We start from the raw sequence: 15,752 nt of genomic DNA, 5'->3' as shown, positions 1-15,752 counted from the left end.
GCCTATACATTTGGCATGCGACCAAGTGTTACAATGAACACACAACAAGGCCTCTTGGTTTGACCGAACAGTTTTCTCGCACTCCTTACACGGGTTTTTCGGAATTCTTGAAGGCCCTGGATTTGTATGTACATCGCCACCTAAGACAATTCGGCTAAGCTGTAGGGTCCTCGTATCCTTCGCTGTATATGGAATTCTGAATGATAAATACATTTTGCTGCATCCCGCTCGAGTTCTCAAGCTCAAGCTCATCTTCAGTGGTATTAAAGCGGCCAGACGTTCTTGTCCTTCCTCGTTTTTTCCCAAATGAGCTGGTCCGTATAGGAGTTGTTTTTCGACTTTCTCCCATATCATTAAAGCCGCTATGAGCGAGAACACAAAATATTTCAGCGAGCTCGGCAGTGCTCGACCGGTCGCCATGATGACTGCATTCAACTTTAAACTTCAACACAAAGCCAGTATACCCTTTGCGTGATTTCCTTCTCGTTCAAATATCAATTGATAATGCTAACTGTGCAGGTGTCTTAGCAAACCTGACATTGAAAGAGTTCAGAAGTCATAAATCATAGTCAGTTTCAAAGTCAATTGCTTCAGAGACATTTCCTTGGTGTCATGATAGCCCTTGAGGTGGCTGAGAACAATTTGGGGGTTCCATGTTTCCACATATCTGGGGAAAGTTGGTTTCCTGTTGAAAGCACCCGACATAAAACGTGAAATAATAGGGTGTTCTCCTACTTTGAAGCCATCAATATTGATGAAGGAGGAAAGAGCACTTCTAGTGGTCCCTAGAGCACTGTAGCTAAGCTTTTTGGACTAAAGAGTTAGAAAGTTCAACAGTTGTGGTAATGAAGGTGTTGTTATGCTGATCTTCTGTTCTTTACAGTAATTTATCCAAGCTGATATGCTGGATCTGTATTGCTTCTGGGTACTTTCTCTCCAAGAATCAATAATAATGTTCAAAGTTTCACCAGTTATTCCTTGCAGCTGGAGGGATTTCCTGACACAAGACAGCCAATCAGTCGCAGCTTGGGGTAGAGGGGATGGACGTTCTTGACATCGTGGGGAAGGGTCAGGGTTGACTTCTGCAGCTTTATTCGGTGTAGAGGCGCCACTAGCATTGACATTACTCGTGGGTACCAAAACTGTGTTGGCCAGTCGGGGAGAACTAGGATTGCTGTTGTCTCGGAGAATATTATCTTCTGAAGTACTTTCCCAATAACACTGAAAAGTGGGAAGCAGTAAACAAGTTTAAACACAGACCAGTCAAGTGTAAAGGCATCAATAAAATGAGCACATGGGTCAGGTTTCCATGCTGTGTAGCAGGGCAGTTTTGCATTCAACTGTGATGCAAAAAGATCAATCTCAGGATTACCCCATTTAGTAATTAAGCTGTTATAAACATGAGTGTCTAATGACCATTCCGTGTCATCATGAAAATGTCTACTTGCTAGGTCAGCTTCAACATTAAGTTTTCCAGGTAAATGGGTGACAGCTAAGGATATGCCCCTGTCTTTGCACCACATAAGAGTTTCTCTTGCAATCTCATTACAGTCCCGAGAGTGAGTGCCACCCATATTTCTCAAGTAGGAAACCGCAGTTTGGATATCAGACAATACTTTGATATTACAGTTTGTTAAGTCTGAGCACAAGGACTGAAGGCCAAACAGGACTGCTTTTATCTCCAAATAGTTTATGTGGCACATACTCTCACTGTGGGACCATCGCCCATTTGCGGCAAGGGAAGAATTTTCAATAACACTTCCCCATCCTTCTAGAGAGCTATCACATTTAAGGGTTAATTTGTATTTCATAGGCCGGACAGGGCATGGATCATTGTCAATATTCGAAAGCCACCAAGACATGTCTTTCTTAGCTATATCAGAGATGAGCATTCTGTCATCTAAGTTCCACCCATTCGTCTTTAAAGCATCAGTTTTGTCATTTTCAAGAGCACGGTAATACAGTGGGCCATATTTGACTCCAGGAAAACATGACACCATTTGCCCAACTACAGATGCAACCTCTCTAATAAGAGGCTGCTGTAAAATGGCTGATTTCGCTTTATCAGCCTTGTCCGATTTCATAGAGACTGTCATCACAACCGAGTCTAAAATGAAACCTAGGAAATTGACTCTCTGGGATGGGACAAGTTGGGATTTATCAGAATGGATAGTGAATCCCAGAGACTGCAACAATGTAATAGCCCTTTGTATAAATATGACCAATGTCTGAGGGTCATCGGCAAAAAAGTATAATGTCATCAATGTAAATTACTAGAAGCACCCCATCCTCCCTTAATTTGGCAAGGGCAGGTTTTAACAATTTGGTAAAAATTCTGGGTGCATTAGAGAGGCCATTAGTAAGGCAAACAAATTCATGAAGTTGGCCTTCGTGCTCGAAACGAAGGTATTTTCTGTCCTCAGTCCTAATAGGAACAGAGTAGTATGCGTCTTTTAGGTCTAAGACAGCCATCCAACAATTAGGCTTCATAAGTTGAAGTGCGTTAGGCGGTGAATCCATCTTGAAGTGATGGTACTCAATATGCTCATTTAGCTTTTTCAAGTTCAAAATAAGACGGTGAGACCCATCTTTTTTGGGCCTGGTGAAAATTGTTGAGATAAATTCACCAGGAACATGAGTAGCTTTCCTAATGACCCCTTTAGTTAAAAGCTTGTTAATTTCAGTAGTAGCAATATCTGTCTCTTTACAAGAAAGTTTGACAGCTCTAGGGGTGAGCGCCTGGCAAGGAGGGTTGTAAAACTCTAGTTGGTAACCCTTAACGATGCGTAAAATGTAGGGGTCAGACGTGAGCGTCTGCCAAGCACTGAAATGCTTAGCTATGTTTCCAGCAATATATACATTGGTACAAAGAGGCGAACATATACTTACTGTGCTAGTAGCTGGCAGCAAGTGTTCTATTGGCTTGTCCGGGTTGTCTTGTCCCGGTTGGCATTGTTCTTGGATTTCCAAGGTTTGAAGTTGTTGCCTCTCCAGTTTTTTGACTGCTTATAGCCATTATAGCTGTTATTGCCAGGTCTTCCTGGAGAAGGGCGATGCCCTTTATAATTAGGGGTGATCTTGGCCCCGATTTTGTTTTGATCGCCAATATCTTTGAAATGCTTTTGTAGATCATCTCCAAAGAGAAAATCTGTAAATGGCAATTGGGAGGAGCAGAGAGCTGAGTATTCCCTCCCAATATCTGGTCTCAGTAGAAGACGGCGCTGCATGTTTATTTCATAAGAGGCATGAGTGAGGAGGGACATGGCCTCCAGCCCCTGTTTCTTTAGGTCTTGGCATTCATCAGCATTAAGCGATTTTGCCTGCATAAGCTTCTCCGTGATTCGGACAACTGGCAGGATGCCTTTTGTGAGGGCTTGTTGTATTTTGAAAAATTGTAAATCCCTCTTCTTAGTTGGCTCTCTCAGTCGACGCCAAATGCCCGGGTTTACCTTGGGAGGCTTGGCTGTAGTACAATTAGCTGGTCTCTCCTGCCTCTCAAGCCGGTCTTTGAGATTTTTCTCGCTTAGTTTGCAGCGGAACATTTTGTCAACTAGCTTGGCTACTTTCTCATTTTTGAGGCTTTCGCCTACGATATCATCAGACTCGTATTCTTTTACGAGTTCCGAGAGGAAATCATCCTCATCACCACTACGAGTGGTGTTTGGCTCTGACTCATCACTGTTGTTGTTTAACACAGAGTCATAGAGTTTCTCGCAGTCAGTTGACTGGTCGGAGGCGCTTGTGGAGCTTCTCACCTCGCCATCTTTGTTTTTTGGCGGGAACAGCGTTTGGAGATTTGCTCGCCGGCAGTTTTCTTTTGTCTTTTATCTTTCCCCGTGGCGAATTGATGAGTTCTGGCACGCTTTTCGTCAGGCCTAGAATTGCGTGGGTGAGTTGGCTAATTTCTTCCGAGGAAGCGGCTGTTTTGTCCTTGAGTTGTCGTGAAGCGTGTGCAGGCACCGCGTTGCGTTCGTCGGGTAGCGAATCCTTGTTTATCTGGTCTTCTTCGCCCTCGTCCTCAATTTCGTCGGCGAGGAGATCGTCCTCAGATTGTTTTGACATCGCTAATATCTTCGGCTTGAGGCTCCGAACGAGAAATGGATGAAATTTCTGAAAATGTTGTGGGAGCGACTAGTGCTCCAAGCGACCTTGCCCGAAATCAAACTCGCACTGAGCTCGAAGTCACGTGACTTGCTATCTCATGTGATCTCAGAATGTATGCAAATGCGAGGTAGAATCTGCCATGTCTAGGCAATAGGGAGGCAATGGTCAAACTAAAGCTTTTCTGTAATCCACTCAGAAATAAACAATCATAGGCTAAGTCGGGTGGATTTTTTTGGGTCAAAATATTTTTAGTAAAGGAGAACAATGATGAAGGAAAGTAAAATCATCCTCCTGGGATGGGACAGAAATAAAAAAATATTCTTATTCTGTTGGCTGCTTTTGGTTGCTTGAGGAACTAAATGTATTTCTGCTCGGCAGGTTTTGGTAATGAAAGAGTTAATGTCATGTTTCAAGGGCTCTTGTAAATTTCTCTGGGTGCTACCAGTATTTGTGTCACTAACATAACTACTGATTGCTCGTTGGCATAAAATGACTCTGAATGTTGAAGGTGGTAATCTGGGTGTTCTTTTACTTCTCCATTAGCTATTTTTCTGCTGTAATTGTGTTCAGATCCAAGTATACTATTCAGTAGAAAAAATTGGTCGAAAAAATGTACAGTATTTTTTATCTATAAGCTGGCCTATTTTTGTAAAAGTGTAGACATACATCTTCCCAAAAAAATTTCAATCAAAGGGGTTCAGCTTATAGCCAAGACTTTGATAGTTTTTTCCTCTCAATTATTACAATTACAAACGGAAATGTCACGCAAACTCTGTGCTCAGTTTGTAGCCAAGTCAGAATTGATAAAATTTAAGCAACTTGAAGCGAAGAGTAAGATTGCTTTGTGTAAGTGAATAAAGCTAAAGCGACTCAAAGCGAAAAACTTTTTTAGTTTGTGTAACTGAATAAAATTCAAGATACTCAAAGCAAACAATGCCTATACTTTGCATAAATTAATACAATTCAAGTGAATAGTAGCGAAGATTGATAATTGTTTTGCGTAAAATTCAAGTGAATCAAAGCGCAAACGTCTTTTCTCCTTTGAGGAGGTAAATTTCCATAAGCAATAATTTGTGATTAAAAGATGGTTGCTAGTTGTAAAAATGGCTGTACACTTGTAAATTTAACTGAAAATACTTTGTGTAATTTCTTTTTTTTATATGTAACTTTGATATTTCAAGACCGTTAGATGTTGATTTCATAATAAATCTTACGCAAGGAGACAACTTTATCAGTAGATTTTATTACATATTTGATGGTTACTTAAACAAAAAACTTACACTGCCCACGTATCAACATTGCTTTACAATAATAATAATAATATTTAACGAGGGAGCCAAACAGTGGGCCCTCATTAACTAATTAATTCAATTAGTTACCTTAATTGATAAAATAATAATAATGATAATGATGATAATAAAAATAAATAAATAAAATAAAATAAAAGGAGTTTATAAATACATTTAAAGAGTCAAAAGCTTAAAATCGATAACTAATCGAAATATCAAAGTTTGAAATTAATCAAAATCTAATTAAAAAAGTTTTCAGCTTGGATTTAAGAATAGATAAGAGATGTGTATCTTTCAGATCAGTTGGAAGACTGTTCCAGTCTTTCGCAGCTTGATAGATAAATGTTTGTCTACCCCAGTTAGTTGGAGGAAGGGGTAAATGAAGATCATTAGAATAACTTGTGTTATATGAATGGACAGCTTGATTTTTGATAAAGTTAAAGTTAAAATCAGTTTCTTTAATCAGGCACTTGTGGATTTCAATGCAATGATCAAAAAACCTTCTTGCGGAGAGTGACTTGAGATCTAAAATCCTCAGTGCTTCGGTTGACGAGCTTTGGGGTTGGTGCCCCCAGCATAACTTTAGCAGCTTTATTCTGTTGGATCTGTAATTTTGACATTATGGTGTCGTTGTTCTTGTCCCCCCATATAACATCTCTGTAATCAAAAAGAGGGAGGATTAGGTTATTGAATAAGGTAACTCTAGTTTTGTAGTGGCAATACATTCCTGATTCTCCTGATTAGGCCTATCCTTTGATTAGTCTTCATGCTGATAGCATCAATATGATCTGCCCATGACATAGATTGGTTGAATGTCATGCCTAGGCACTTGAATGATTGTGTTCTCTCAATACAAGTGCCCTCTACTTCCACCACAATATCTTGAATGTGATTCAGTTTCTGAGGACTTCCAAAGTTAACAAAATTGCATTTGGATATATCTAGAGAAAGGCAGTAGAGTAATCAGCCTTTAATTGTTAGCATCGCATCACTTTAACCCTATTCTGATAAAACAGCTGCAAAAAAGTGCTTAATTCTCTCAAAAATCATTTTGATGGACACTGAAACAACTTTTCACCATGTATTTGTTTGTAGCAATTTGCATTGTTTGCCCTGTGGCGATCTCAAAACCCTTTGCACATTGTAGAGGGATTACTGACAACTCATTCATTTGTTCACCTTCATCTTGATCTGGTCTGCTTATTTTCTTGGTAAATTAACTCTCACTGGGAAATAAAAAGAGAAAATTTTCAGAGCAACCTTGAGGAAGTGATCTTTTCATGAGACTATTATTTGTCATAAATAATGGTCTCTCAAAGTTAAAATACATGTAAAAATGTCTTTGAAATGCTCATCAGTGTCAATTTAGTTGAGGCCTTTTGTTGCTTCCTGTAGATGTCAAGGGTGTTGACAATCCGGATCTTTGAAACAATACATACACTGCAAGAAGATGAATCTCAGAAATATTTTGGAAGTTCTTGAATGTTGCAAAGTGGCATTTCTATGTCTGATGGCTGACATCAAACTAGCTGTAAATTTATAGTAGTTTCTCCCAGTGGCCACACATTTTCACAGACCTTTCTGTCACGCCATGTCAAGCAAGTCTGGGTATCTTCATGTCTGTACAAGTAGTCTCTTTTGAGTAGTTTCACTCCTGGAGATTTCAGGTCACAAGTTTGTTTGGGAAGACTGATCCTGTTAAATGTGATAGTGTCACAGGCAAACTTAGATGCCATGCCTTATTGACACACTCTACTCTGATCTGAGCATCAGCAATTTTAAAGAGAATTTTGGAAATTGGTTTATGTAAAGAGATTAACAGAATGGTTTTAAGTCTCTATATGTCTTCAAGCCTGTCTTTAGTGAAGTCTTTTAATTCTTGATAACACAGGGAACTTTTTACAATTCCCAAATAGTGAAAAAAATGGTGAATTTTTGGGTTTCGATTGGTATTTCCCTAACTGGGAAAATGCTACCAAATCCAATCTTGGATTAAAAAAAACCCCATCATATCCCCAAAGATGGGATTTAATTGACCCAGTTTAAACCCAGTAATGGGATTATACCAACCCAGTTTAAACCCAGTCATGAAATTAAATTGATCCAATTTAAACCCACTTATGGGATAAACTTGATCCAGTTTAAACCTAGTAATGGGATTAAATAGACCCAGTTTAAACCCAATGGCCAATTTGATAATATTCGAGTGATTTTGCTTAACCCACGAATAAGATTGTACAGCAGATAGTGCATGTATTACTACCTAAATTGTTTACTTCTGTCTAATAGTCACTGACTTATTGTACCGTATTTTGTTTCACAGGTTAAGTAAAATCATGCTCACACAATAACTTGCATATACAATAATATAGAACAGCCTTACAGTTGTAAGGATACAATGAACGGATATTTTGTTAAGAAACTAAGTAAATTAACAAAACAACATAATTCTTAACACTTATGTAATTTTTTCTTATAAGAAATACTCTGAAGGGCAATTTCTTTGCGTGCTGTGATGTCTTCAATTTTCAGTAAAATCATGTTCACACAATACAACTTGCATACACAATGGTACAGATGTATGGATATAATTAACAGATATTTTGTTTATGAACTAAGTAACTCAACAGAACGATGCTCTCTGTGGCACAACGTTATTCTTAACACTTGTGTTATTTTTTCTCACAAGAAATACTCTAAAGAGCAATTTCTCTGTACTGTGATTTCTTCCATTCTCAGGTTTGTAATGTTTGTCTCTGGTCCATCCTTAATGGAACAGTACTTCTGGGTTAAAAGTGGTTAATCTAATACTTCCATCAGCTGGGTCACTGTTAACGATGTAATTATATCTGGCTTTACAGTAAATTTTTGTTTTTGAGGACTTTCACAACATGCTCCCTGTCAACTTGCACTTTGCCAAAAACTGCTTTGAAGATCACCTAACAAGCCTTTAGATTATATGTACATACAGCAGGAAGTCTCTGACCAGGATAAATATCTTTTGACAGCTGGGAGCTACACAAGTTATCATCACCTGAGGATTCCTTATTACTTTCAGTGTCTAGTGAAAATGTTGAAAAAATCATCTCTCTCATTTTCTTTATTCCCATCCACCTGCAGAAACAAAAAAAATGAGTATTGATTGTACACTCTTGCTGTTCTAAAAAATTAATAATTTTCTGAAACTGCAAACTAAGGCAGGTGATCTTGGTGCAAAAAATGATCGCAAGAAAGTTGTAAAGCAAACAACCTGTAATAAACTCAAATGAACATAAAATTAATGAGCCGAAAAGAATTACTTCAAAATAAACAGATGATAGACTTTGGACATACAAAGACCCCAATTAAAATGGATTTTTCTAAGGTCCTTGTTAGTAGTGGAAATATCAAGCTGTGCATATGTGAGTTGGTCATATTAAGTCATGGCTAACATTTAGCTGTGTTCAAGATTGCTTGATACCAGTTCCAATCCCTTGCTTTAGGATGCCATTTTGATTTTTGTGATTCGACTTGAAAAATATTGGCTTTATCTTTCTCAAGCCTGAGCCTCGGGGGGTGCATACGCAGCTCATGCTACTCTTCCTTTAATGTCCTGACTCACAGTCACTCATAACTCATTTCAGGCCAAGCTTGTGGCTTCCACATGTAAGTTTACTTGTATCAGATACATTATTATGTTAAGGTAAGATACAATCTGCATTATGCCATTTCCCATACCACCAAAGCTTATCCATGTTTCTGGAACATTAAGCAACTAGCACTATTTCTACTCCATTCCAGATGGGGTGCAAGTCCATCACAGGGTTGCCCCCAGCAGTAAATTTATTGTCACCCATGAAGGTGGAGAGAGACTGCATGGGAGCAAGGTGCCTTCCTCAAGAAAACAAAGCAGTGACCCAGGCTAGTTGATTTAGAGACCAGCCCAGTGCCCATTAGCCACTGCTTTTTCCACATCAGACAAGTTAAACCACCTAATAGAAAAGGATCTCAATGTTGGCTGAAAAAAATTTCCACCCACAGACAAATTAAACAATGATTTCCACCAAACTTAATTTTGCATTAGTGTTATCTTTGGTTTAGTCTTATTCTTTGTGAGCTGGCCTTCTGATTCACAGCCTTCATGGTTGGCAGACTGAAAAAAATTTCATCATTAAAATAAAATAAATGACTGCCATAATATAATTATTTTTGAAAATTAAAAAAATGTCACAAATTGCAAAGTTTAGACGGTAGTTTTACCAATAGTGTAATCAATTATTGGTTACTCTATTTTTCCAGGCAAGAGTTGGCTCACAAGTTAGTTAACGACCTTACAGCCTCCTCTTCATGTAAATAAGGTTACAGATATGTGATTAGAATTTTACTACAAAAAAATTAATGAAGACATACCTTTTGTTGAATCTTTTTCTTTTTAGGTGATCTAATCCATCTACTTCAGTGTCTTCAGAACTAGCATACTAAAGAGTTTCACATTAAGGAAGTCCTTCTTAGGAAAGCTTTGAAGCTGCTATATATCTCATACAAGAAAACATGAATTTAGTCACAACAAAACAATAAAGTCTTAAAAAATGTGTGACACTCCCACGTACTAATCAGTGTAGTCAAATACCAATAATAATAAAGGCAATACATGTACCTTAGAATGTCGTTTCAACTTGAGATAACGTCTCTGCTCATTACGGAAATCCTGGATGTGCTTTGCTATGCCCTCTTTATTGAAACCAACCTCTGGGATACTGCAAACTGGTGCTATTTCTGCAGAGAACTCATTTAGTTTTGCCTTCATTTGTGGAGAGTTAAACTTGGGAAATTCTGGACCCCACTTTTCAGTTGCCAGAACCCTAACCCCCTTCTGCAAGAAATTTTTAGATCAATAACAAATGTTGAACTTACAAGTCACTGTTTATCTAAGTAAAGTGAAATAGAGGGATTTGTTAGATTTCTTTTGAAATTACGGCATTTACACAAGCAAGGTATTGGGTGGGGAGGTAAAGTGAAGTGTTATTGAGATTGTACTTAGTTACATGAGTGCCAAGTAAAATGCCACTGTGAAGAGGGGAAGGGAATACAGCTGTGCGATTTTCAGTTGTCCATATTAAATAATGTATGTTGAAAACGTTATGATACCGGTACAAGTTGTGGCCAACAATAAACTCATTGGAAACGTGTCTTACTTTGATAAATACAGTCGTCTCATTTCTGTTGTAAAGTTGGCAATAGCTGCCATTGTTGGTTTGACAGGTGGAGACGATGATTTTGACTGTACTGACTGCAAAGGTCGCCCAAATTCTTTTCTAAATTTCACTGCTTTACCTTACATTAAACCTAATCTCGTAAATATTGGTGCATCTGGTTCTCGGTGTGCTAGGTCTTCAATTGCTGAATCGTTGATGATTTCCTCCTCAAAGAACCAAAAGTTAAAAGTTTGGGATAGGTTGTTAAATAATTGTCAGCTCAGGTACTAAAAGCTTCGCAAATGTTAATGCAGGTGCACGTTACGTGGAACACTTACTTTCAAATGCTGTTTTGATTTCCTCATCAAATTTGGTTTCTATCTTCTGTATGAAGGTCAATGAGGACTTCTCCTGGTCAGAGACGTTGATTGCTATCTTCAGCTGCCATCTCGCAATGCAAACAAATGTACAACAAAGACAAAATGGCAGTGAAAAAAGCCAAGATGAAACACACCAAAACTTAGCTTACATCGAATGATATTACGGCATTTCTTATTGAATTGTTTTCCCGCTCTTTTTGTTACATCGCCATCCTCTTTCTGTACTTCAACTTTATTGATTAAAATTGGATTTGGCAAGGGAAGCCTGCTGGGCCACTGAACTGCTGGTGTACCTCCTTAAAAAAAAACATAGCGGCTCATGTAAACAAAACTTCCGAACTATATTCCTTGTTTCCTTGGCCTCATGAGCAATTATTCCAGAAGGAGTGAATGTACCTTGGTCCAGAGATGAAATTTCTGGTTGCGACTGCAATGAAAAAATGTACAGACATGTTCACTGTCCTTGCTTTGCATGCAAAGGAAGGGCAACTGTCAGAAAAACGGAACTTCGACATTGGAATGAAACTTGTCAGTTTACAGCCACCAATTCTGCTAGTGTGGTTAGCAATGACTCAGACAATGACTTACACATTTCAGATGATATATTCTTTGAAGATGTTGGAGAATGTGACCAACCAGCAGAAAACACATATGGAACAGGTTGTAATCCTGAACTAAGGCGTGACCTGCAACAAAGTGATGGGATCAACGACGATGAAGTAAACTCCATCCAGAGTCCTATGAAGAAGTTAGTAGTTAAGGTGGTTCTTGACGCACTGAGAATAAAGCATTAAAGTAGAGTGTCAGTAAGTATGTTTGAAGATGTCTTGGAGTATGGAAAGACATTGTTATTTACATCTCTAGGTGATGATGTAGATGGGGATATTTTGACTACTTCATTGCTGAAGAGTTGGAATGATGTGCAATTGCTTTTGAAAGAAGAGTGCTATGAAGATGCTAAACAGTAGTTCATTTGTTTCTGTCATGAGGAAAAAAGAATTCACAGGGGATGGAAGACTACCAAGAAGTTTGTTTACGATGGGAAGTACGGTGTCATGGAAAACAAACATGACGGGTGTCTTCACTGTGGTAAGGAAGGCTACATAAAGTACATGTACTTAGGTCTGGAAAATAAAGTAAAGAACTTGTTTAGAAGTAAAACAATGTGTACGAAAATGTTGTCACTCTGGTATGTAAAAGAACACTGGCTAGAGAATATGGAAGGGTGGCATTTAAAGAAAGAAATATGGCATGGAAATCGGTGGTCAGAGCTTCAGAGGTTTTGGAACCCAGACGGTGTTTGGGCTTTGCCAACTCACTGTTTACACTGTGACTTTCCCATATCTGCAGACCACTTGATAAACTCACCAGATGGCAATGGAGAAGGGGTCTTTAAAATTGTTGAATGTCCTGTTTGCTTTGAAAACTTTGAACATTTTAATAAGATGCCCAAAGGTTCTCCCTTAAATTCAGCACTCATAGGGCACTTTGACAACTGGCAGCCATTTGGCACAAGCTATAGAGGATCAGGGTCTTTTGAAGTTACCATTGCCATTATGAAAAAGAGCAAAATAAATCCTGTGGATGAAGTGTATGTTGTCGGATTTGTGCCATGCTGTCAGGTGCCAAATCTACCTGAGTCACTGGATCCTTTCTTGCAGCCTTTCATGAATGATTTGTGCCATGGGTTCATTCAAGGGTTTGAAGTGGACTACCCCACAGGAATCACAATTGCGGGCTATGAACCTTCTAGTGAAGAAACTGTGCGATTGCTATTACTGTGCTAGGCAGCTGACCACCCTGGATAATGCAAAACAGGGAAGCTTTTGGACCAAAGGAAATGTGGATGTCGTAAGTGCAAGATGGTAAGCCAGCATCTCGAGAATCACTTTCATCATAGACATCCAAGGGGATAGAGGACCATTGAATCAGAACTTGGAAATATTTTTGACATTGAACATGAAAGCAGGTCAAGTGTTAGAAAAAAATGTCTTCAGAGAAGGGTTTTACTGGCCTGTCCATTTTTCATAAATAACTTTATCCTCCCTATGGATTTGACATTTTTAATCATCTTGTTTACGATGTGTATCACACTGTTCCCCTTGATGTTGGCAAGAATCAGGTTGGTAAAGCTTTGGATCTAGAAATGCTGGACAAAGCCAAGCTTGATAAACAGATTGAAAACTTTCCTTGGACTGGTGAATTCAAGGATGGAGGCTCCTAAGACAACTCGGAAAAGATTCCAAAGGTATTGGTTACTGGAAAGCTGAAAGTTTCCATAAATACTCCTTTCCAATGGCCGAATGTATCATGGAAAGTCAGGTTAACAATCACGGGGAATATGAAATTGTGTCCCTTGTGTCAAGGTTAACAGAGCTGCACTTTCATGTTGGAAGAAATGGATGGACTCAGGATATGATTAAGTTGCACAAAAACTTGGCATGGCGACTAAATATACACATAGAAGAAGGTTTGGCAATGTGTACCATTTCAGTGCACAACTTACCTCATATTCATGAAGACATTTTAAACTTTTCAGCTCCAGATAACATTTGCTGTGCAGTATTTGAAAGGGCTGTGAAAGAGTATGTAAAGAAATCACACAATGGAAAGGCATTGAAAATACGTTTGCCCATGATGAGGCAATGAGAGAATACTTGAAATCAGTTGAGGTTAAAAAGGAAACTGGTCCTGGAAGGCATGATGTTTCACTGTTGAGTCCAAAAAAAGACTGAGAACTTTAAGTATTAGTTATATTAGCCCTAGTGGAATTGTAGTGGTGGTTAGTATGGTATTAAACTTGTTCATTGTATTGCGCAAAATTCTAATTTCTTTGCGCATTATAATTTGATGACGTAACAGACATAATTGTCAAGATTTTCTATCGCTAGACAGTGTTATGGACACCTAGAACCAATGGGTAAATATTTATCTTGATTTCTTTTGATATTATCGATATGAACTGAAACTAATTTGTTAACGCATTACTTTACAGATTTCGAATCTCCGATCCATATCCATGAATTTTGTGATAACATTCATCCGTTATTTATTGTAATAAAATATCGAGGTTTGGAACCTTTGGTATATTAATGTCCTAACACACAGTCACATTCATGAACTTGAAAATTTTCAATACACCTTTTGCTGTTCATTACTAGAAAATATACTTTCATTTATGCCAAAAGTTATATCAATAACGTAAATAAGTTTTTCATTAACTCTAGAATACATTTCATTTGTGTTAATCGAACTTTCAATTAGGATATTTGAATATGTATCGATATTCAATAATGTTACCTGACAAACAAATGCACGCTCAGACATTTTGAGCGGGAACTTTATAGTCATTTACATCAAAATATACTTCAATAACACCAACCAACAAACAATTGCATTTATTGACAAGCATTCATAAAGAATAGAAAATACATTTGCGCAATTATCATAAATATTGACAATCTATTGTGCGAATACAAAAGTATTAGCATGAATGTAACATTTTCTTGGGTGACTGGACATGAATTGTGCATTTTTCCCCTCCCCACACTGGGAGGTAGTCCTAGTGTGTTTCTAAATAATTGATTAACAATTAATTCCAAGCAGAATCAGTTTATTAATTGGTCTCACGGAAGTTTTGACGCCACATGCAACTTCAGCTACACGTGTGCGGCCATCACATAGATAGATAGATAGTTTATTTGATAACGCAGGTTACAGAATACGCAAGACTGAAGTCCTGATGTGGACCTGCCTATCTACTATTTAAAAACCAATGTATATACATGTGAATAAATAGAAAATCAACAGAAATTGAATAATAAATAATAATAATAACAAAAATAAATAAATTTTAAAATTTAGATATGATTAGATTTCTAGGATCATCCAGGATACACTTCAGCAATTCGTTGTAACGGCAAACGTCCTCTTGGAGTATCAGGCTGAATCACAAGAACTACAGCTTTTAGGTCTTGGAATTCTGAAGTCCACTATGGTCAGCTGTTAAGGGCAGGAATACATTCCTTGAGCCATCTCCGCCACACTCATAAAATAATGTCCTGGATCTTTTGCCATTGTTGATGCGGATGCAAAGGAGCGGTTTCAACGATGGCAAAAAGTTAGTTCATGATAGAAAGGTCTTGATAGTTCTCCACGATAAGTTTCGTCACTCAGTGTCCACAAGGCAGAATGATTGGAAATCTAGTATCATGGGAGAAAATCTGCGACCTTAAATGACCATCACTCTGGTAACTCCATCATTGTGGATGTAGTGGTTAAGCTTTATTAACTGGCTTTTCTTTGGTATCGGTTTCCTTGAGCTCAAAGCGGCATATTCATCATGGAAAGCTACATGCTGTGCTAAGCACACTATTTCCTCTTCAGCATCCCTTATTTCTTTGGGCAACAGTTCCAATATTTGCATTCCTGTTGTCTCTGTTGCACTTGTTGTGTAGTACTGTTCTTACTCTCGTGGGTACTCGAACGAAACGTGTCCAACTGGAATACTATTTTGGATCAAGTTTTCACACTCCTGGTGTGTTCTGTTTTAGAGCAGTTTCTTTCTGAAGGTTACATGTCATAAGGGTTGCACAAGCATTTGTGTCCTCTTTCCTCTCTCCTCTTTGAGATTCTTATCTCTGGCATTTTACCAGGTCTATCTGGGACTTTCATCTTTGACCACTCAACACTCGACAGTTCAGTGAACATCTGTATTTCACCAATTCGGTTGGCTACGAATGGTCGGAAGTCTTTTCCGCGCCCTCAAATTCACCTTAGTACATCTTTATTGTCAGAGTAGAATG

General features: G+C 38.3%; 1 protein-coding gene and 2 pseudogenes across 2 annotated transcripts in view; all 3 read right to left on the bottom strand.

The window, feature by feature from the left end:
* The window catches only part of LOC149034354 (uncharacterized), a 7,173-nt pseudogene extending 5,077 nt beyond the window's left edge, over positions 1 to 2,096 (bottom strand). The window contains exons 1-2 of the transcript XR_016183230.1: positions 1,401 to 2,096; positions 565 to 1,221 (exon numbers count right to left, since the gene is read on the bottom strand). The product of XR_016183230.1 is annotated as an uncharacterized LOC149034354 (transcript). The remainder of the gene's footprint in view (positions 1 to 564; positions 1,222 to 1,400) is intronic.
* Positions 1,057 to 4,062, bottom strand: LOC149034353 (uncharacterized). The gene is made up of 3 exons (XM_089194852.1): positions 3,876 to 4,062; positions 2,890 to 3,763; positions 1,057 to 1,221 (listed from the first exon to the last, which is right to left on the bottom strand). Exons 1-2 carry the CDS (start codon positions 4,060 to 4,062, stop codon positions 2,916 to 2,918), a joined length of 1,035 nt encoding a protein of 344 aa, XP_089050978.1. The 3' UTR covers positions 1,057 to 1,221; positions 2,890 to 2,915.
* Positions 4,063 to 9,441: 5,379 nt separating this feature from the next.
* On the bottom strand, positions 9,442 to 10,620 carry LOC149034352 (uncharacterized; annotated as a pseudogene).
* Between the last annotated feature and the right edge of the window lie 5,132 nt (positions 10,621 to 15,752).

The sequence above is a fragment of the Pocillopora damicornis genome, chromosome 14, assembly GCF_964200805.1.
Source record: "Pocillopora damicornis chromosome 14, jaPocDami1.2, whole genome shotgun sequence".
NCBI classification, from domain to species: domain Eukaryota; kingdom Metazoa; phylum Cnidaria; class Anthozoa; order Scleractinia; family Pocilloporidae; genus Pocillopora; species Pocillopora damicornis.
Note: the sequence above shows the minus strand (reverse complement) of the source record. Positions and strands in the feature narration are given on the sequence as shown.